The sequence below is a fragment of the Lactuca serriola genome, chromosome 4, assembly GCF_051521515.1.
Source record: "Lactuca serriola cultivar US96UC23 chromosome 4, Lser_US96UC23_V15, whole genome shotgun sequence".
Classification (NCBI taxonomy): domain Eukaryota; kingdom Viridiplantae; phylum Streptophyta; class Magnoliopsida; order Asterales; family Asteraceae; genus Lactuca; species Lactuca serriola.
This window is the reverse complement of record NC_136411.1, coordinates 154423289-154446210: the sequence shown is the minus strand read 5'-3', so window position 1 is coordinate 154446210 and position 22922 is coordinate 154423289. Positions and strand designations below refer to the sequence as shown.

Genomic DNA, 22922 nt, shown 5'->3' with positions numbered 1-22922 from the left:
CTCATACCTAAAGTAGTATTGAGGACCACATCCCCAACATCTATAATTTCAAGGCTCTTGTTGTCTGTTAGTCTGACCTTCCCTTGGTACTGCCTGAAATTCTGCATTACATCTTTAAAGTGACTAGCATGGAATGACGCACCATAATCCATGATCCAGGATTCAACTGAGTTTTCAACTGCACAGATAAGAGCATCTCCCGATGTAATGTTCATATCATTCTTGCCTTTGTCTGCAAGAGGCTTCAGATATTGATTCTTGAAATGACCATTTTCTTTGTAGTTCTAAAAGATGATGTACTTCCTTTTTTCGATACACCTCTCTTCCTCGACTTTGATCTTCCTCTACCCCTACTCCCTTTGTTGGACTTCCTTCCGCTTTCTTCAATACCAAGACAATTGTTATAGGATTCTCCAACACTTCGTATGCACACATCCTCACCAAGGATTAAGTTGTGTATGCCTTCGAATGTCAACTTGGCACCGCCAGCTGAGCTACTGACTGTTCTCACTGTTCCCGAACAACTTTCGGGTAATGATGATAATAGTAGTAATGCTTGACTTCATCTTCAAAATTAATCTTAACTGACATCAACCTTGACATGATTGAATTAAATTCATTGACATGATTAGCTACCTTCCTTCATCATCAAATTTACCAATTGTCGAATCAAGTGAACCTTATTCGTTGTTGAAGGTTTCTCGTACATGTTAGATAGCGCTTTGATCAACCCATAAGTCTTTTCCATAATCTGAATCAACATATCCACACACCCCGGTGTTGGATTTACCAAAGTGTAGATACATAGAAGACGTACCACGCAAATAACGAAAGATCTATTGCACTTCTTTCCAATGTTCTTTCCCAGGTTTTCCATATATCTACTAACCAAGCTAGCATTATAAGTGAAATCAGGTCACGTGTAAATCATGGCATACATCAAGGATCCGACAGCACTAGAGTATGGTACGCATGCCATATAAGCCATATCAGTCTTAGTAGTGGGACTCAAACGAGATGATAATTTGAAATGAGCTGAAAAAGTGTGTTGGCAGGTTTTGCTTCATGCATATTGAAGTGTATTAGGACTTTCTCATTTGTAATTTTTATGAGAAAGATTCAAGACCCTATAATTCTTGTCACAAACAATTTCCATACCTAAAATCTTTTTGGCAGCTCCTAAGTCCTTCATTTCAAAGTCTGCTTTCAACCGATCTTTCAATTTCTGAACCTCCTTCATATATTTCTTTGTGCTTAACATGTCATACACATATAAGAGTAAGTAGGTCATCTAACCATCATAACTATTTTTGTAATAAACATTGTTATCATGGGCACACCTCTTGAATTTGTGACTGGTCATGAACGAATTAAACTTCTTATACCATTATCTAGGAGACTGCTTGAGGCCATAAAGAGATTTATTTAGTTTACACACGTAGTCCCCCTTGCCAGGAACTACAAAACCCTTAGGTTGTTGCATAAAATCTCTTCCTCAAGTACACCATTTAAGAAAGTTGTAGTAACATTAAGTTACTCTAATTCATAATAATTAGAAGCAACCAATCCTAATAATACATGGATAGAAGTATGTTTGACAAATAGGGAATAAATATCAGTGTAATCAATACCATGAATCTGACTATAGCCTTTAGCTACTAACCAAGCTTTGTACATTGGTTTCTCATCTGGGTTGACAGGTTCCTTGAGCTTGTAGATCCACTTGCATTTAACTAATCTTTTGCCTTTCAGAATAGTAACTAAATCCCAAGTACCATTTATTTGCAAGGATTCCATATCACTTTTTGCATTGCAGTCATCTAATCACTTGCGTATTTTGAGTTCACAGCCTCATCATAATTCACAAGCTCCATTCTAGACTCAATATCACCAACAACAATAAAGGCATAAGCAACAAGATCAGCTTCAACATACCTCTTTGGAGGTACAACTTCTCTTCTCGATCTATCTGTGACATCCCCAATTTCGCGGCCAGAAAAGACCGATTTGTTTATGCTTTGTTTTAAAATCAAAGTAATCCTTTTTAAGGAAAACAGTTGTGGAAATTGTCCCAAAAACAAAATATGATAACCATTTATCAAAGCATTTCTCAAAGAGAATTTATATTCATTAAATAATAAAATCTCGGGATGTCATGTTCCGATACAGACCAAAAGCATAAACAATATAAAATAGATCTTACAACAGTTATTTATAACTACTAATCTATAATCCAAATTCTCTCGTCAAGTCCACCAACTTATACCCTTGTGTCATTACCTGTAATGCAAAGAAAACTAAGTGGGTCAGGCTTGGGAGCCTGGTGAGCATATAGGGTTTTCAACCCACAATAATATAATTATTATATTTAATCATCAAACAATCAACCCAATTACCCATCCCCATTATCTTCTTTATTTCTTAAGGTTTTACCCTAAGAATCAACTATCATTTATTCATTCGTTCCTAAGGATTGACCTAAGGAATTGGCATGAAGTCCATTGCTGCCAAAGTTTATCTATCAGGTACTAAGTCCATAACTATCAGACGCTAACTCCATAGTCACCAAGGCTTATGTAACAATAGGCGCTAACTCCATAGTCACCAAGGTTCACTTAACAATAGGTGCTAACTCCATAGTCACCAAGGTTTATATAATAGGCGCTAAATCCATAGTCGCCAAGGGTTATACAATAGGCGCTAACTCCATAGTCGCCAAGGGTTATATAATAGGCGCTAACTCCATAGTCGCCAAGGCTTATACAATAGGCGCTAACTCCATAGTCGCCAAGGCTTATACAATAGGCGCTAACTCCATAGTCACCATATAATAGGCGATAACTCCATAGTCACCAAGGCTTATACAATAGGCGCTAACTCCATAGTCACCAAGGCTTATACAATATGCGCTAACTCCATAGTCACCAACTATCCCATCTACCCATGTTCTACTCAACATTTTCGTAGATACAAATACTTACATAGTTTAAATCATTTAACACCTGTATAAAACATCAATTCTATGCCCATCTCAAATAGACAAACAATATATAAACATATAGCATGTATTTCATAGAAAATACTTCGTATTTATGTGTTAGAAGAAAGTGATCACATACTCACCCAAAACATATACTTAATACATTCAAACAATACTTGTATTAAAATTGTGTTATGAAAGGGACTATACACTCACTTGATCAGAAGATGATCGGACAACACTACGGCTTGTAGAAGTAGTATTTCTTTGGTGAAACCGGGATATCTTCACACACCGGGCTTCTCGCAGGCAGAGCTTCGGCTCGGAAACTCTTTTCTTCTCGGGATCTTCGGGCTTCGGGACTTGCTTCGGGTCTCGGGATGTTATCGGGGCTTCCGAGGGGGGGGGGGGTTAAAATAGGGCTTAGAGGGTGTATAGGGAGTGGGAGAGAAGAGATGGAGCAACCCTAAACGGCTGGCCCTTCAAATCTATTTATAGGGCAAAATTTTCATTTTCCACATCGTGGACAGTGTTTCCACGTTGTGGGCTTGATCGTCACTGCATGCGTCATCGCAAGTTGCGTCTGGGGGACTCCAGGAGGTGTCAGAAGACTTGCCACGTCGTGGTATTTGACAGTTTTGGGGTTTCGCGCCCCGAACTTCAGAAATTCATAACTTTTGCATACGAACTCCGTTTTCGACGTTCTTTATATCGACGCGTAGGTAAAAACAAGATCTACAACTTTCATTTAGACTCCGTCGGCTAATTTTGACTTTATTTTTATTATATTATTTTTAGTAGGCCGGGACAGGAAAACTCCATTATAAACTCATAACTCCTTCGTCTGACGTCCGTTTTCGTCTGTCTTTTCGTCATTGCTCTACTATCGATGAGATATTCAATTCTCATTTAGATTGTTTCGGCTAAATATCGCTCTAACGTAAATTCACTATTTACGTCGCGCTGTATCGTGTCAGTTTTTTCGCGAAACTTCGACAGGTCATAACTTCTTCGTTATAACTCGGATTTCGGCGTTCTTTATATGTACGGAATCCTTGTAACATATACTACAACTTAGTTAAGATTAATCCTTCTAAATAATCTTCCAAAAAAAGTCATTTTTGATGCTCCTTGTCTCTAAATTGACTAGCCCTGATCTACGGGCGTTACACTATCTCTTTCAATGCATTGAGTTGTAGCTTGTGGTGGTGAATATGTTGACTCTTCAACAACAACGGGCTCATCAAACAAGGAAGACTTGATTTTTTATTGAACTTGGAATACAAGTGAAGGGTGAAGTAGGAAGCTCCACCTCCATTTGAGCTTTTTCTTTACTTGCTTCAGATGATGTATTTGATGCATTTGTACTTTTTGAAGAGTTTGAAATTGGTTGAATCAGGTTAAAGTAACATCTCTTGAGATAATGCCTTTCTTCAAATCAAAGCTCCACAAATTTTACCCTTTAACACTTGGATTGTACCCAATAAAAACACATTTGGCTGCTCTCGGTTCTAACTTCCCATTGTTAACTCGTGCATAAGCTAGACATCCAAAAAGTTTTGAATCTATATAATTGGCAGGTATCCCAGACCATAACTCAAACGGAGTTTTCTTCTCAATTGCTCTTGATGGTGATCGGTTAATAAGATAGCAAGCAGTTGTAGTAGCCTCTGCCCAAAAGGACTTTGGCAATTTGGAATTAGAAAGCATACACCGAACCTTCTCCATAATGGTGTGATTCATCCTTTTGGCTACACCATTTTTTGAGGCGTATGGACTACTGTGCGATGTCGAGTGATACCTTCCTTTCAATAATAGATATTAAACTCTTCTGAGCAAAACTCAAGTCCATTATCCGTGCGAAGACATAGTACCACCAATCCTGATTGCTTTTCGACTTGTAGTTTCTAATTTCAGAAGGTAGAAAAAATGTCTCCCTTATGTTTCAAGAAGAAAGACCACACCTTCCTGGAGAAATCATCAATGATAGTGAGCATAAAAATAGCTCCCTCTTTCGAAACAATTCGATTCGGTTCCCACAAATCTGAGTGGACATAGTCAAGTGCTCCTTTTGTTGTATGAATACCACTCACAAATATCATGCGTTTTTCCTTGCCATACACACAGTCTTCACATAACTCTAAATCAACAATCTTTTGCTCACCAAGTAATCCTCTTCAACTCAATTCGGACATGCCTTTAAAACCTCATATGTCTGAGTCGAAGGTGCCAAAGACAGGACTAATATGGATCAAAAAGAGACTTTGAAACAACAACAACATCACTCAAATCATTTGCCCATCAAGAAATTAGAAGTCTGAGGTTTTTCACTTGGCTCTCAGTTTGTCAGAACCATCTTTGAATACCCTGAGAACTCCACCTTTACCAACAAACTATATCCATTTTTTATCAAAAGATCTGAGATATAACAAGTTTCTTCTGAGGTCAGGAGCATATCTAACATCCCCAATGGTTCGGATAACCTTGTCAAACATACAGATTCTGATTGAGCCATGTCCAACAACTTGACATGTAGAACTGTAATCCATCAAAACATAGTGAATCTGAGCCATGTCCAACAACTTGACATGTAGAATTGTAATCCATCAGAACATAGCCTTGGTTAACCTGTTTCAAACGTGTAAAACCAACTTATGTTGTGACACATATGAAAAGTTCAACCATAATCGAGTATCCAGTCACCACTAGAATCCACTTTATCTGAGTAAACCATGAAAATTTCTCCAATACAACCGTTCTCTACTACTTCAGTTTCACCCCCGAAGTGCTAGCTTGTTTACCATTTGATGTTGCTTTCTCTTTATTCTTCAACTTGAACCATTCATCAATCGTATGTCTCTTCTTGTGACAGTAACTGCAAAAACTTTCGTTTGCCTTTAGACGTGGATATGGTCTTGTTGGAAGATTGAGGATTTTTACCTCTAACTGCTGTTCTTCCTCGGGAATTTAAACCTTCGACTTTCGCATCACTTGAACCACCACCGATAAAATATGCTTCATCTTCTCTTTTGAATCCAAAGTTGTAAAAACTTCATATAAGTTATTTACTAAATCTTTAAATGTAGATATATGCTCAACTAAAGAACCTCCTTCAATCATCTTAAAGTTGAACAACCGTTGCTTTAAATGTAACTTGTTTGGTAGGCTCTTCGTTATCAATAGTTGCTCCAACTTTTACCATAAAGAAGCGGCTGAAGTTTGCAAAACATTTGACAAATGCAGACGAATATGTGATTGAGATTTTAATATTCCGTCTCTTTATCTTCTATCGTCCATGAAGCGGGCATTTTCTCAAAACCCAAAAACGCCTTGTGTAAATCAATCTGAATAAGAACATCTTTCAACTTTACTTGCCACAGGAAACCCAGTGTTTCGATTCAACAACAGAATATCGTATTGCATCGAAGACATGATCAATGACCTGATAAAATGATCCCAATAAACTAATATGAAAACCTTGGAAGCTCGGATACCAATTGTAGTAATACGTGTGTGAAACAAGCCCCAAGAGTCTCCATTATTTAGAATAATATTAGTTCGATGCGAAATGGAATTAAAATATCAAGTGTAATCAACCACTAATAAAATAAAAAAGGACACAAGGATTATAAACCTTGACTTCAGCAAAATATTCACATCCTTTAAACACTTTAGACTTTGTTTCCATCTTGCTTTTAACTTGAAATGGATTTTAGGGAGCGATTTTGAAGGAACTCAATTTAGGATATGTATGGAAATCTTTAATGTCATGTGTCTTACAAAAAATCTACAAAACTGTACATGACATTGACTGACATCAAGACATGTTATCTATAATACTTTATAGTTTCCACTCCTATTCGATTTACAACCTTTATTTGATTTTTGGGTTTGGCTTTTAAGATTTTGAATGTATCTATTGATCCACATTTCTGAATAATTAAGTACAAATATGTATCTAGAGTACTTGTCAAGAAAAAAGATGAAATATATGTATACTCTAATCCCTATAGGAAAATGTCCACAAATGTTGGTATTAATCATTTGTAATAAATCATGAACTATGTGTGAATACTTTAATTATATCTCTTTGTTATTTCCCCCTTCATACAATCAATACACTCATCAACATTAGAAAACTTAAGATTATCGAGAGTTCCATCTTTCATGGGAGGAAACATATAGACTCGATATATTTGGTCATGTCGTTTATGCCAATTTAGAAGAATCGCCATTTTCTCACCTTCTCGTGATATCATCAATTGATTCAGTCATTCAAAGTTGATTAAGAATAAAAAAAAAATATTGTAGCCAAACATATTTTACAGAGGTCCCTTATAAAGCACTAAAATCAACGGTATGAAAATTAAAGTTTTGTTATAGAAATTAAATTCCAGAGCTATACTCGAAACATAAAGAATGTCATGTAAATACAATATATGTCTTCTTCTAACATGAACAAAAAAGTCCCGACAATTTCACCTGAGATCTAGTTTTGTCTCGTACTCTAATGGTCTATTGATTTCTTCCTAAGACTGACAGGAGTTGGCCGACATAAAGCTCGACATATCCAATGTGGAGCTCCACAATCAAAGGTAACGTTGCCCCTCAAACTCAATAAGGGTGGTTCAACGAGGTAACTCGACAATAAGCTACCAAATAAGAGAGAAAATTAATTTTTAATTTTTTTTAACCATTTTCAAAATACCACATTTTTCAAAAAAAAAAAATAATAATACTCAATTTTTTAAAATATAACCGTTTTTTTTTTTTTTTTTAAAATTTAAACCATTCATCAACCACTATAAATCCTAACATCATTCTTTACTTTCAACCACATTCAAACTCTCTTAATTCATCTCTCCAACCTTTTTTATTTTCCACCATCTTCTAACCTTCTTCATCTCTTAAAATGGCCCGTATGTGGAACCAAGATGTGGAGATAATTTTGGCTCGTGCATGGATCGGTGTAAATGAAGATCCAAAACACATCAACTACCTACATGAGAATTCTTTCTGAAATAGAATCATCCAACGGTACAACCGCAAAGTAGGTAAAAGGAGCAAACGAAGTAAAGATCAAATTTTTGCCAAATAGAGAGCAACAAACGTAGTGGCGTTACAGCTTCACATTGTGTATTGTAGGATGAAGCATAATTCATAAAATGGTGAAATGCTGGAATGTTGTTTGTCAATGCTCTTCGAACTTTCTATGCAGAAAATAACTAACATTTATGGTTTGTAGAGTTTTAGCAAGTTGTGAGTAGGACCGACGAATGGTGTCGACATTTTGAATGAAGAAATATTTTTAGTTTTAAATAAAAGAAATTTTTTGTGGTAAAAGTGGCAACCTATTCCCCCTAAATGACAAGCTTTTGAAGAGATGTAATAAGTGTGATGGGCGCTGATACTATAGACAAAATGGTGTTGCAAACTCACTCTAGCATAATGTTTTGTTTCAGGAATACCAAAAGCGAGTTCATATGATTTGAATCGTAGAACCAATATCAAGCACCTTTGAATGTAGAGTATTGTAGGTAGAGTATTGGAAAACGTTTCATAAATTCAAAAACTGTAGGGTTTACCTTTCTTTTCAACGTGTCAAAAATTTAGGCTTCCCCTTTGAATGTGCCCATGTATCTATACAACTTCCACTTAGGGCCCCATTTTGTTCCACTTGTATTTCAACTTATCTTCCCTTATTATGATACGTTGCTCATGAACTATCTCTTGGTATCAACTATGGTGAGATTGAGATGAACACTTTCAAGTTTCTCGATCTTAAGACGTTCATCTCTTTTGAGATCAATTCTTACGAGCAAAAATACTTAAAAGTTTTTGCGTTTATCAATATCATGTGCAATACCATAAAGGTCTAGAATTCATCCAAAATTGAAGTTAAAGGATTTTATGCATGCATGAGACTCTTTAAACTTTAAACCCATGCCACATGTTGAAACTTAAACATGAAAACAAAATCAATGATGTAAGAGTTGACAATGCAATTACATAAAACTTAATTACATCATCTCTTCCAACATACAATATGCTTTTTTCAATGTTAATTCGACTTGCAAATTATCTTAAAAAGAGGAGTTTCGTATAAGTAACAAATTAGACAAAATTTAAACTACAAACACAAGAAAAAGGGCTATAACTTGTATACATAATGTAAGTAGAATTGTAGATGCACATTCACATTCATAATTTAATACTAACCTGAAAGAATGAAATAAAAATGTCATAACAATCTGAGTTTTGTTCTCCACATCTCTCCAATGACCTTTTTGGGTGTAGGATCATCCACTCCTCTATCTCTTTGTCCTGATGTAAAATACAACCATCCATCCCAAAATCCCACCAGTGTTGTTTTCACACGAAAAGGAAGCTTCCCAACCACTGACCATTTCTGCAAAAACAAACATTCTTAAATCCATAAATACATTAAATATCCAAATCCCAAATATTACAAATAAAAAAACAAAAAAGACAGCTTACCAATGTATCCAACTGAAACTGAAAGATTTCATTATTGAGGATCATTTTCTTGGTTACAGGGTGTTTGTCTGTAGTGCCACCAGCAATAACAATGGAATTGTTAACAACTGCCCAAGCAAACTCTATATGGGAATCAGGTTTTGGCATTGGAGGCAAAACTTTCCACTTCATCTCATCATCCAACATGTACACATCACTATACACAACCTGTTTTCATTAATTTTACAAAGATTCATCAATGTAGTTAGTATATCACACAAATAGTAAAGAAAATAAAAGAAGTTACTTACCTCATTCCTTCTAGAACATTTGAATATAGGCGAATTTGGTTTAGCCATAAAGTCGCCTTCTTGACCACCAATGGTATACAACCTGTCATCAACCACAATACAAGCCCTATGTGGGCCCCCACGAGGTATAGGCATTTCAATTCTCCATTCTTTCTCCAAAACTTTTCCATCTTTCACAGCAATGCTCCAATGATCTACACCTGGTGTATATCTATCTTCTTTGCTACCACCCATCACATGGAGTCTTCCTCTCCAAAGCTGAGTTGCAGGAGCATACCTAGGGACAGGTAAAGGTGGCATGTCTTCCCATTTTTTAGTCTTGGTGTCAAGGACAAATGTATGTGCTGTGGGCCCTCTACATTGTGGGCCATATTGTCCAGTCACTATGTATATGTATCTTCCATCTGTCACCATTCCCAGATGTGAATGTGCCATTTCTTTTGGCATATCAAATCTTCCTCCCCATGTGTTGCTTGTGAAATTGTATATATCAACATGAGAATGCACCTACCAAGAATGAATAAAAGAATAAAACTTTAGCTTTTGATTACATGTTGTATGCAGAAGATTGTGAAGTTGAGGTTCTTACAAGATCAATAGTTCCATATCCTGCAAAAACAAAGAGTTCATCATTGATCTGTATTGCTGCTCCATCAAGACGGGGGACTGGTGCCTCTGACATCTTCTCCCATTTTAGTTCTGGTCCAGGTAAATCAGCAAAAGTTTTAGATAGAATTCTTCCATGAAATTCATCTTTTTTATCTTTATCTGCTACAACCTGTTGTAGAAAATATGGGTATTCGTTACATCTTAAATTTACATATTATAGCACCTCATCACATATAAGGTGAATAGACATAAGGAACTGTATTCAGGTGTGAATACAAAGCTAGAGATATGCATTGCACTTATTAAGGACTTATACTGAGATGAACTAGAACTTATGGATTCAATGAAACAGATGCGACAAACATCAGGAGTCTTATGTGATTTGAAGTGGAATACATATAAGGAACTAACATTGATTAGATAGCAGATCTTAAAAGGATGAAACAAGTATACAAAAAGATCAAATGCTCTATCTATCATCTCAAGTTTGTGATAGGTTTTGAGAATGTAATTAGACATGGAGACAGAAGGCTGCTTGTTGAATGAATGAAGTAGTTATCATTGAAGCAACAAACAATTCGAAATCACAATAGAATCATTCAGGCACTTGAGTCTCACAAGTTCAATCGTATGTAAAAAGAGACTTCCAATTACAGTATCATGAAAACTTGTTTTAAGTTTCTTTAACAGTAGATTGGTTAGTTGTAAGTTGTAAGCATGATTAGTTACCCATTTATATGAATACCAGATCCATCTTTCTATTCTAATAATCACAGCAGTATCTTCTAGTTTTTATAACCACAGTAGGTCACAAATGCAGACAAGGAAGTATGAAGAAGATACCTTGGCAGAGTGATTGGAAGAAACAGGGAGGGGAAAGGAGTCGGAAGATGTTTTAGGCGGGGGCCAATCAAAAGCGGGTTTGTAAGTGAAAGATCGTGCAGAGGAAGATGTAGAAGACGCCCAGAGTAGATCTGCGATAAGGGCTGCTCCCAGAAGGCCAACGCATATGAAGAGGATCTTGGCCGATTTCCTTTGCTTTCCGGCAGCTAGCCTAGGCATCTCTATCAATCACTTGCTGATTCTGCGGCGATTGACAACGCACATATCTTGTTGGGAATCAATGCAGATTTTTAGAATATTGGTATAGATATGGCGGTGAATCGAGCAATTGGAGAGTAGAAGAGATGGGTAGATTGATTGGGCAGACAGAACACCGGCAAGGGTTTTGTGGGAGTGTGCGTGTTGCCGATTAAAAAAAGAAAAAGCAGGTACGCTGATATTAGCCGAAGAACGGAAGAAGCGTCGGTGATGATGACAACTCACGCTGCTTAATAGTATTTTCTACGATGGATAATACTTTTTTTTCGAAAGAGACGATGGATAATACTTAAAATTCATTATTTATACACTTCGATTTAACCTAAATTTAACTGTGTTGGTGAAAGTGGTTGTCAGCTGAACAGTTAGGGGATAGCTTATATAACTTTTATTTGTTGTACGAACGTTTGACAAAAGAAACTAGAAGCTTTTGAAATATATAAAATTAGGTAAAAAGACAATTGATTAAAAATAAATAAATATATAAATATATTTTTAAGGGTAAGTATGTAAATTGATTTCAAAATCTTAGTAGCGTTTTGTTTACATGAAGTAGCTTTTAGATTTGGAGCGTTTTGTTTAAACTAAAAGACAAACGTTCGTGTTGCCAAACGAAGCTTTTTGTTTAAACTATAGCGTTTTGTCAAAAGCTAAAAGCTAGAAGCTCTCAAACGTTTTCAAAATCTCCGTTCCAAACACGCCCTTTATGTTTTGTTCTTCATTTGTCATAATATTTTAGAAAACGTTTCATTTCGGATCATTGACCGGTCACCAACAGGTCATGATAACGTGTCAGTTTTGCATTTTCTTTGTTTTGTATTTAGCCCCAACATTTACGTATAAGTTTGTATTTAGCCTCAATATTTTTTTGTTCCCCATTTGCCACTGTTTTTTAGAAAAACTTTCATTTTAGTCATTGGCCGGTTATTAATAGGTATTTTTATTTCTTTGGTTTCTCAACAAATATGTGATTATAAATATTTAGATTCTTAACAAATATGTCATTATAAATAATCCGTTGATTTTTGGATGAGTTACAAACGAACTAACAATTTTAGATTAGCATATTGAAAGGTCTAATCGACGAGTTGGATGCCCTGACTCGTCGAGTAGGAACATTTTTGGCCACGTGTTTAAGTGGCCAACTCGTCGAGTCTGAGGCATGACTCGACGAGTTGGAGTTGGAGGATGAAACCTTAATTTACGAGGTTTTTCACCCTATTTAAAGGGTCATTATCCCCCTTAGCCTCCCTTATAGCTCCCTTTGAGTCCAAAAACCCTAAAACACGTTTTCTCTCCATATTTGTGTGTTTTTAAGCTTGGAATGTGAATCTTGGTGAAAGGAGCTTGAAGATCAAGAAGCTTGAGGCAAGGAACGATTGTGGATCTGAGCTCTACTCCAGTTTAGCATCACTTGAAGGTAACAAGTCGTTACCTTGACTTTCCTCCTTCTAGATCTCTTCATGGTGATTAGGGCTTTTCTAGCATGTATGATAGCCATTTTTGGGTATGGGCTAGGGTTTGGAGTTGCAACTTCAGATCTGAACTTATCTTGGCCTCTATAACTATAAAGTTTCCAGCTTTAGCAAGTATGAGCTATTCCCTTTGAGTTAAACCCCATTTTAAGCTTGGATTTGGTATTCTAAGCCTTTAGAGCCTTGCATGCACGTAAAGTTTGCAACTTTACGTGATAAGCATGTCTTAGGAAGCCAAATCTACCATTTGGAGCCTTGGAATAACTCAAAATCATATGGACAATAAATGGACTGTATGAACTCGACGAGTCAGATAAGGAACTCGACGAGTTGGGAAGGGTTTTCTCGTTGTTTGGTTTCAACATGGGCTCGGCGAGTCAGCAGAGGACTCGACGAGTCTGTTAGGGTTTTCCCCGACTTCTGGACACGCATAGACTCGACGAGTTGGTCGGAAACTCGGCGAGTCGGTGAGGGTTTTATGACCTTCTGAACTCTTAAGGAACTCGATGAGTTGCTAGTTGCACTCGACGAGTTGAGTCAACATGGACTGTTGACTTTGACCGTTGACTTTTACTTGGACCAAGGGTTGACCAGTTGACTTCTGGGGGTATTTTAGTAAATTGGAAATTTATGTAAATGGTCCTATGGTAAATATAGGTGGTGGAGTCCGTGGCGGTGATTTGAGAGTTTGAGCTTACCACTTCAGTTCGATAGTTGTGAGGTGAGTTTTCCTCACTATACTCAAGGGTCTAAGGCACCAAGGTCGGCCCTTTTGGATTGTTATCCTGATATGCTGTGCTAGTAGATAGGATAGTATTATGCTATTATGATATGTTAGATCAGTATCCTGGTAGATAGGATGTTATTATGTTGTATGATTCGTTAGATCGATTTGTCTGTTTATAGATTATTATGTGATTAACTGTTATATGTGCACATGTTTGGTTGGTGGTTGAGGCTTATCTGCTTTGTGCGAAAGCCAATAGACCTGGGCATTCCAACTTGATGGTTGTGGGCCGTGAGTATTCCATCCCAAGGATGATTGGACTCGTAGTGTGACAACCGTCAATTTTCGGTCAAGTCAAAGTCAACTAAAGTCAACAAGTCAAACCGGTCAGCTCAATTTGCCGTGAGTATTAGAGTTTACGTTATGTAATTTCTAAACAACTCTCTATTCTAATGAGAAATCATAAATTGAAAAGTGCGTACACCTAGATCTCCTTAACCTAAAACTGTGGTACGTGGCGAGCCAAACCGATAAAACAATGTTGCATACTCATCGGGAGTATGCAAGATCCTTAAACAAGGCTTAACGGGGCTTACGGACCCTGCATTGCGAAACCGAACACTCAAAAAGGGTCACCAATGAAACCTCTCTCAATCGTGTTCACTCCATCTCTTCTTATCAGAAATCTCTCTAAGTATGTGAAATCTCTCCCAAATCTCTCTTTGTATGAGAAATCTCTCCAAGAATGTCAAATCTCTCCCAAATCTCTCAAAGTATGTGAAATCTCTCCCAAATCTCTCTTTGTATGAGAAATCTCTCCTAAATCTCTCTTTATATGAGAAATCTCTCCAAGAATGTCAAATCTCTCCCAAATCTCTCTAAGTATGTGAAATCTCTCCCAAATCTCTCTCTGAATGAGAAATCTCTCCAAGAATGTCAAATCTCTCCCGAATCTCTCTAAGTATGTGAAATCTCTCCCAAATCTCTCTTTGTATGAGAAATCTCTCTAAGAATGTCAAATCTCTCCCAAATCTCTCTAAGTATGTGAAATCTCTCCCAAATCTCTCTTTGTATGAGAAATCTCTCCAAGAATGTCAAATCTCTCCCAAATCTCTCAAAGTATGTGAAATCTCTCCCAAATCTCTCTTTGTATGTGAAATCTCTCCCAAATCTCTCTTTGTATGAGAAATCTCTCCAAGAATGTCAAATCTCTCCCAAATCTCTCTAAGTATGTGAAATCTCTCCCAAATCTCTCTTTGTATGAGAAATCTCTCCAAGAATGTCAAATCTCTCCCAAATCTCTCTTTGTATGTGAAATCTCTCCAAGTATGTCAAATCTCTCCCAAATCTCTCTGAGTATGTGGAATCTCTCTCAAGTCTCTCTCGAAATCTGTCCCAACTCTCTATAATCACTCGGGGCATCCCGACCCTCGAATTTGGCGAAAACAGCCCAAAAACGGAAGTCCACGCGAAAAACGGACTTAAGGAACCGAAACCCCTCTCAGGAACCGAAACCCCTCTTAGGACCCGAAAGTCCTCTTAGGAACCGAAAGTCCCCTTAGGAACCGAACCCTCCTGATGAAGAAGGCTGCTGAACCGAACCGAACCTCGCTTAAAAGGAAGAACCGAACCCGAAGGTACTGTTCACTACTGTTCATTCGGTTCTGACTTCTCGCCTTTTATCTCCGGACCGAACCCTCACCTTCGCTTCTGACCCTTCGGACCGAGCCTTCGGACTGGACCCCTCGCCCCTTCGGTTCCCTCTGTTCGTTTCCGGCTACAATCCTCAGCATGGACCGAGTCTCGGCCTAGGACCGAGAGGTCTCGCTGGGAACTCATTTTCTCCCGGTTTTCGCGTAGTTTTGCGTTTAAGGCCCGTTTTTAATTATTTTAACGTGGGATTTTCACCCAAAATCATATTTTAACATAATAAACCCTAAATATTCACAATTTAATCATATTTTCATAAAAATCTTTATTTAAATAATAAAAGCAAGTGGGTAAAGTACAAAGAGGTGGAGTGTTGACTTTGCTTTATCTTATGACACAAGCAACCACTCCCACACCCACTCTATGACCAGCCACACCTCCCCACCTTACCTAGGTCACATCAATGTCCTTTCCACTCAATCATCACTCTTTCCCACGTTTTTGAGAGCTGAATATTCATCCTCTCTCTTCACTTCTCTCATTTGCTCTCATTTCACAAGAAGAACAAACTCTTTTCTCTCTCACTTTCTCTCTCTAGAAATTCGAGATTTCCAGGGCTGATCTTGAGTTTTTCCTCCACATTTGGTAAGCATAATCCATTCTCTTTATGATTATCTCAATTATTTCCACTCAAATCATGGATATCTTACACAAACTCCATTATATTTGTGTTAGAGCTTCGAATCTTCAAGGGATTCTTCAAGTGTTCTTGGGTTGAACACTTCTCTTCTTCAACACTTATCTACTGAAATCACTCAAGGTGAGTTCATACCCCTATATTTTCATGTTTTCTCAAGTTTTTAGGGGGGGAATACAAGTTCAAACACCAAGAACATAACTACACTTTTCTATCAGCCTTCATCAGAAAAGTTCAACTCCATTCACGGACTGTTTTGGACAACTTAAACATTTTAGTTTTCAAAACTGTTTTAGGTGTAAGTAGTTTCAGTTCTTAGCTTTAAAATGACTACTTGCACATCTCCATGCGATTTTTCTACAATTTATGGTGATTTTTACAAAACTGCCTATCATTTCAAACACCAATCCGGACCAGTCTGTGATTATGGACTTTTTCACCCAAGTTGGAGGTCATTAAAAATCATGATAAAAATTATGAGTAAACTAGACACATTTTGGGAACTCTCAGAATTTACGGATTTAGTTTTCAACTTCGTATGATTTTTCTATGAATTTTCAAAAACAGTGTAGAAAGGTTGAAAATTTGTTAACAGCTTATAACTTTCATAACACTTTGTATTATGTTGAGCAAAGTGTATAACGATAAGTTCCAAATATTGAATGTGTTTCCTTGTTCGTTTATCATCATAAACTGAAATATAGTCATTCATGATAAGATTATTCATTCATTTAGAACACGTATATTAAGCTATAATGAGCATAGTTTATGGATTCATAGCATTAAAGCATTCATAAAAGAATTCTTATACATTACAAACGTTTTGGATAAACTATAATAGGTATAGTTTATGTTATCATTTACTTCTCAAACTTATTTACCAAAGGTTTTCCGTTTAGTTCACGTAAATCTGTTAATGAATAAATTTGTGAGTCATTCCCTTCGGGTTACTTCAAAAGTAACAAAGTCAAAAAGTCCTGTAAATTGTAACCAGAGTCTCTTGTAGGGAGAACGTGATAGTTGTGTATAGATCTATATTGGGTTTGACAAACCCACACCAGAGCTGCTTGCAACAGCTAGACCGGCAGGTCTGTGGTGACAAGTGTCATTTAACGGCGACGCCTGAAGAACGTCGTATTACGAGGCCGTCTATGTCAAGTATGGTTACGATAGCTCACATGTGGTATTAACAATCATAAGATTTACGGGTTCTAACTTTAGATTAGCGAGTTATGTCTATTTAACTCACTGAAATTACTTTAAGTATGGAAAAATACTTATACGCCTTCATATCAAAAAGGGTTTTATGTCGATTTAAAATCACTTTTTACATCAACAATTACATACTTTATTTTATACTTTCGGTCTTGGTATTTAAGACTACACATCATTCATTACGGGATTTTTCTCATATCAGAAAGGGTTTTATGCCGATTTAAAACCACTTTTATATCTTTAAGAATGACAAATAGTTGTTCATTTCCAGTCCTGGGATTTAGGACTACATAACCTTTGTAAGGAAAATATTGGATTTTTCTTGGTATCATACATCTCTTTACAAAGATCGATTTTCAAACTCTTACTGTCAAAAGCTTATGAACTCACCAACCTTTGTGTTGACACTTTTCAAAACTACTTGTATCCTCAGGAATTCAGTGAAACAGGAAATCAACCACGTTTTGAGGATGGGACGATAAATCGTCGAACAGTTCATTTTGTATCATAATGTAATTGATTCGATTCATGTAAACATATACTTTGGTGTAACTTTTTCAATTATATTTATGATGGTTGTATTTACTTTGAGCACTATTATACTCGTTGTTGTGATACTCTACATGAAGTCCTCCACCCCCGGACGTTTCCGCCATCCTTGGTTTGGGGGTGTGACAGATTGGTATCAGAGCATTGTTTATAGTGAACTCAGTATATCGAACCACATAAGATATACAAACTATAAATGCATCGGGACAAAAGTCTCTGATTTAAAGTTTTCAAAACAATCATAGTTTTAGAAATAAATAATTTCCTATTAAAAGTATACAAGCATGCATACATACTAAGGTCAGCATCATTCTAGAACAAAACTAAAGTAATGATTGTTGGATATCACAGGTAAGCTCGGGGGTGTATGATCAGTCTTGGGAATGGCATTGCCTGATCAACTATGCTAGTCCGAGGAGTGATTAGCACATGCCCAAGAATGGTTGTGATATGGCAACAAGTTTAAATACTTACCAACACTACCACAATGAAATACCATAGGGGTATTTTGCGTTATTATAATTACTTATATTAAAACTAAATAGATCCTTAATAATAGATCTATAGCCCCTAAGTGGATACCCTAAGATATTATATAACTTAGAAATCATAGACTTAGAATTTGTAGTCATTGCCTGACTTCCTTTTCCTTGTTTGGATGTGGATCTAGGGTAGGATCACTTATTCGAAGGTCTATCATATCTTGTTATATGTAATTAGTATGAACTATGTCATTATAGAAGTAACTAATAAGGATCACCCCTATAAGTAATTAATTATAGAGTTAGACGCCTAGTAATCATCTCTTCCACTCTTATTCTCGCAAGTACAACATAGCAAGATCCTACTTACCGGAAGACCCCTACTTTCCCAATCCGAACCGGAGAAATGGTGAATGGTTATGAGGAGAATCAGAAGCGGAACCGGAGGTAATCAATCCTCCATGCATAGCAAGGGTTTCCGCGAACCGTTTCGACTACATCGAACCTGTGCCCCGTTGGGCAATCGTGATCGAGGGTTGAATGTCGACAGCAATGACAACAACCACCATGTGGAGACCAACGAGGGTGCTATGACCTCAACCACGGGGGACCGACTGACAGAGCCCTCCCGGCGAAGACCCGGCAGATCGCGAACATCGGGGATTAAAGCAGGTAGACTATAACCCGAGTTCGGAAACTGCACGCTACTACAGGCCCTACTGTCTCACGTACCCGAGACTCGGAAAGAGACTACTATTTTGGAGACCAACTCTCTATTTAGGACCTTATCACCACTCAGGCAAAGGCAAGAGAGTAACGGGGTAGACACACAACATTCAAAGAGAGGAGGATTGCAGCCAAGCATTGATTTGCAAGGTGCATCGACTTTGCCTCATGCATCGCAAGGGACAGATCGTTGTAAGTAGAGTTCATACCGCTCACAAGACCTTGTAAATTAGGTTCGTGAGTATGCATTGGTGCTACTCTATTCTAGGCGTAAGCATGACACTGTGAGTTAAGCGGTTATACTAAACAAGAGATCTAGTTGCTATCAAAACTTTTCCATGCGCGGATGTGAGGTAAACCTACATCTAGGTCAAAAAATTTCACCAAAACCCGAATTACTACAGTCGTATTGACAAGATGGGCTTAGGACATACCTAACAGACTCGAAGGTCTACTTAGCCTTAATTATATAACTAAGCATACATCAATTGGTCATAATAAGGACCTAGCTTGGGTCAAGTATAAGGGTTCACTTGGATACAAAACTACTAAAAATTCATGGGTTTACCATATAAAGACTCCCGTTGAGAACTGGTTTCAGAACGCCCTTAACGACCGAATTACATTACAAATCGATATAAGATAAAACTTAGTTAGAAACTCACGACGTATAGCCATTCTAAAAACTCATTATCATCTCACCCTTAAACATTTTGTTGAGAAGTTCCTTCATCATAGACTTATGGGCGCGATCATACCAGCACTAATACACCGGGTCCCATCAAAACTCCTCAGCCAAGCGTGTTTGGACACACATGATTCTAAGATGAGTAAAGCTTGACGCCCGTATGAAACCTACCCCTACCCACTGCTGTAACCCCATTTCAAGAATGTTAGCGGAAACACTAGGAGTAGTACAGTAATGTGCAAAAAATTTATATGCGTTAATATAAATTGTAAGGATGCACTTAAGATAATCATTTCCACTAACGAAGACGTTTTTCATAATGAAACAGAGCTATGTCTTCACCAAGAGGCAACCAACCAACTAGTAAGGCGCCAACTCTGCAGATAGACGCTGCTACTTTTCAGGCTGCAGTCACGGCAGCCGTGGCAGCCGTCATGGCACAGTTCAATGCTAACAACGCCAGCAGAAATGGAAGCGGTACTGACAATACAGATTGTGGTAACAATCAGGAACACCAACAGGTGCCTGCCAGCAAAAATACCTCGGGCCACAAACCTACGAGCAAGAAGAGAAAGTTTTGGAACATGAAGGAGCGCCACCAATCTCAAAGATCCACTAAAAGACAACAACCTATGGCCACCCCTACCATTACAACAGCAGTCACGACACATGCCTCGACACTAGCCATGGGGTCTGCCACCCGAACGCCGGCCAGACCATATAAGGGATCACTCCCGAAGTGTAACAAGTGTAATTACCATCACACAGGAGCTTGCCGAATTTTACAATGTGATAACTGCAACAGGAAAGGACATACCTCCCATTTCTGTAAGGCCCCGACCCAGCATCTCCCTTCAATCACCAGCACCGGGGCGGACCCAGTATGCTACTTATGCGGTGAAATGGGACACTTCAAGAGAGAGTGTCCAACCGAGAAGAATGACGGAGGAGCCGGAGGAATGTAACAAACGAACCGGCAGGAACAGTAGGAAACCATATTAGGACTTTTGTAATGTTTCCAATGACAAAAACGTTTAAGTACCATATGTTTGTAATGAAATTGTTATGCTTGCTAAAGTCACCGTCTTTCTAAAAGTAGTTAAAATACTCTCTCGTTTAAATCGAACCAAATACATTCATATATGATCTTAGGATCATTACCTGTAAGATGTGATGACTTTGTACATACATCGGGGTTAATTATAATCAAAATACTGAAGTCTTGAAACAAATAATTTCATCCCGACTCCTAATCTGTGTCTAGTAGTAAGAACTGAGTGGGGCCACCCACTCGACGATTTCACCAACATCAACTTACATACGACATTCATATACCGCCCGATCGTAGGGAAACCTGTCAGGGATCATGATATCAAGTATCATTACTGGCTATCGAAACGCGCCCACTACCAGTGCTAGACACTATGGTATGAATCATCTACAATAATGATAACATCAAACAAAGTTTATCACCCTAAAAAGAAACACAAGATACTCTATCACTCTAGTGATCTCTCCTTGCGAACACAGCCTAACTCATGTTATCTAAAAAGATGTTGTGGTCATCATCCAATCTTCATAGATATAGCCCTCATCTTCCCGATTTAACGTCTACAAAAGGACCCTTCACCTAACCCCCCCGAACATCGAAACTTTCGTCTCTCATAAATATCCAGCACGAACCTACGGATCATCTCTCGCTGTGGAACCCCAAAACATGCACCAGAGGAGTGTTATACTTCCCGAAACCTTATCACAAGCATTTACAGAGACCTTTGGGAATGTCACGCATGTAGCAGACAAGGTTCAAGCACAGAAGCTTGGGACGAATATGGTACGAGTCCTGCTAAGAGCTTCGGGCCGAGATTTCCCAGAGGGACGAGTAAATGTCCTACCATCCGAGAAGGCCTAGTCGCGTAAACCAAACCCACATGTTTCCTACCGAGCTACAAAAACTATCAGGTCCGAACCTGTCAAACTATCCAACAGTGAAATGGAAGAACCAAGCTTCTCACCTTGGAAAACTCTGGTCTTATTCCTCATATAGAAAGGCAAATTGATCATAGTTCCATTAACTTCAGAGGCCCCGACAATATCTCCAATAGAAACCTTTACTATCTACCTCGCATAGACGAATAGGTTGACCCACCACAAGGAACGAGGTACCCTTCAGGAATTGGACTTGAGATCTAAATATCACCAGTCGCGAGTATTGGAGAAGGATGTCCGCGGATAACCTTCCAAACTCGATGCGCACACTGCAAGTCCGTAGTGATACCCCTCGGATGGGACCAACCCGTTCGCAGTATCCATAGGTTATGTCATTCTTGCTAGGATCAGTTTGTCATTGTCATTGTAAATGACTTGCTTATCTACCCTCGTAGTAAGAAGGAAACCAAGGTGAGCAGCTACAACAAACCGCAAAAGCAATGCGATCAGAAAAGCTTTACCTGAAGTTCTCTAGATACGAGTTTTAGAATTAAGGACTCAAATTCCTAAGAAACATCCTTATCAATGTGGTAATCCTTAAGGACCCTTTCAATTGATCAAAACCGTTGAGAAACAATCAGCACCAAAGGCGTCAGTAGGAATACCCCAAAATTCCGGGTCTCGCTGACCTACCGTCTTAGTTCCTTTAGAACTTCTCATAAATTTCAGAATCCCCTTACGACTTTGACCATAAAGGAGCAACCCTTGACTGGAAAGAAAAGCAAAAGGAAGAAACCTTTGGAACTCCAGAATAAGAGACCAAATTCCTCTGGAAACCTCACTCTGGGCAGGTTTAGTACGCTTTGGAGAGCGTGGAAAGCCAAAACCCCAGATAATTATCCCTTTCGAGATTCTTGTAAGAATCAGCCTTGTAATCGCAACTTCATAGATATGGACGGTTTACAAGAGAAAGAAAAGGAAGAAGTGTTAAACACTTCATCTTGTTATTATAATGTACATGTAATAAACTAGTGAACTTCTATAAGTCCAAAAAGTTATACACAACTTATTTAATCATACCATGTAATATAAATAACTATTTATACTCTCTATTATAATTATTTTCATAAAACAATAATTCTCCAATTATATAAGTTTTGATAATGTTTATTAATAATCAAATTCTAATATATAATCAATAAGTAACAACTTGATTTAATGTGTGACTCTATAAGATCATATGTTATTAGCAAATATCATTCTATAATGATTATTGGACATTTAGATCTTTCATTTCTTAGGTATT

General features: G+C 37.8%; 1 protein-coding gene across 1 annotated transcript; it reads right to left on the bottom strand.

The window, feature by feature from the left end:
* Positions 1-9121: 9121 nt before the first annotated feature.
* On the bottom strand, positions 9122-11739 carry LOC145102783 (Galactose oxidase/kelch repeat superfamily protein). The gene is made up of 5 exons (XM_079040255.1): positions 11221-11739; positions 10358-10546; positions 9769-10275; positions 9479-9685; positions 9122-9389 (listed from the first exon to the last, which is right to left on the bottom strand). The coding sequence occupies exons 1-5, from the start codon at positions 11437-11439 to the stop codon at positions 9222-9224; spliced, it is 1290 nt and encodes a 429-aa protein (XP_078896381.1). The 5' UTR covers positions 11440-11739; the 3' UTR covers positions 9122-9221.
* Between the last annotated feature and the right edge of the window lie 11183 nt (positions 11740-22922).

Excerpts from the sequence above, each read along its gene's own strand:
- LOC145102783 (XM_079040255.1), bottom strand. The coding sequence starts at position 11,439 with ATGCCTAGGCTAGCTGCCGGAAAGCAAAGGAAATCGGCCAAGATCCTC. Across the intron at positions 9,686-9,768 it reads AATGTTCTAGAAGGAATGAG|GTTGTGTATAGTGATGTGTA; the intron begins GTAAGTAACTTC and ends TAATGAAAACAG. Across the intron at positions 9,390-9,478 it reads AGTTTCAGTTGGATACATTG|AAATGGTCAGTGGTTGGGAA; the intron begins GTAAGCTGTCTT and ends TTGTTTTTGCAG.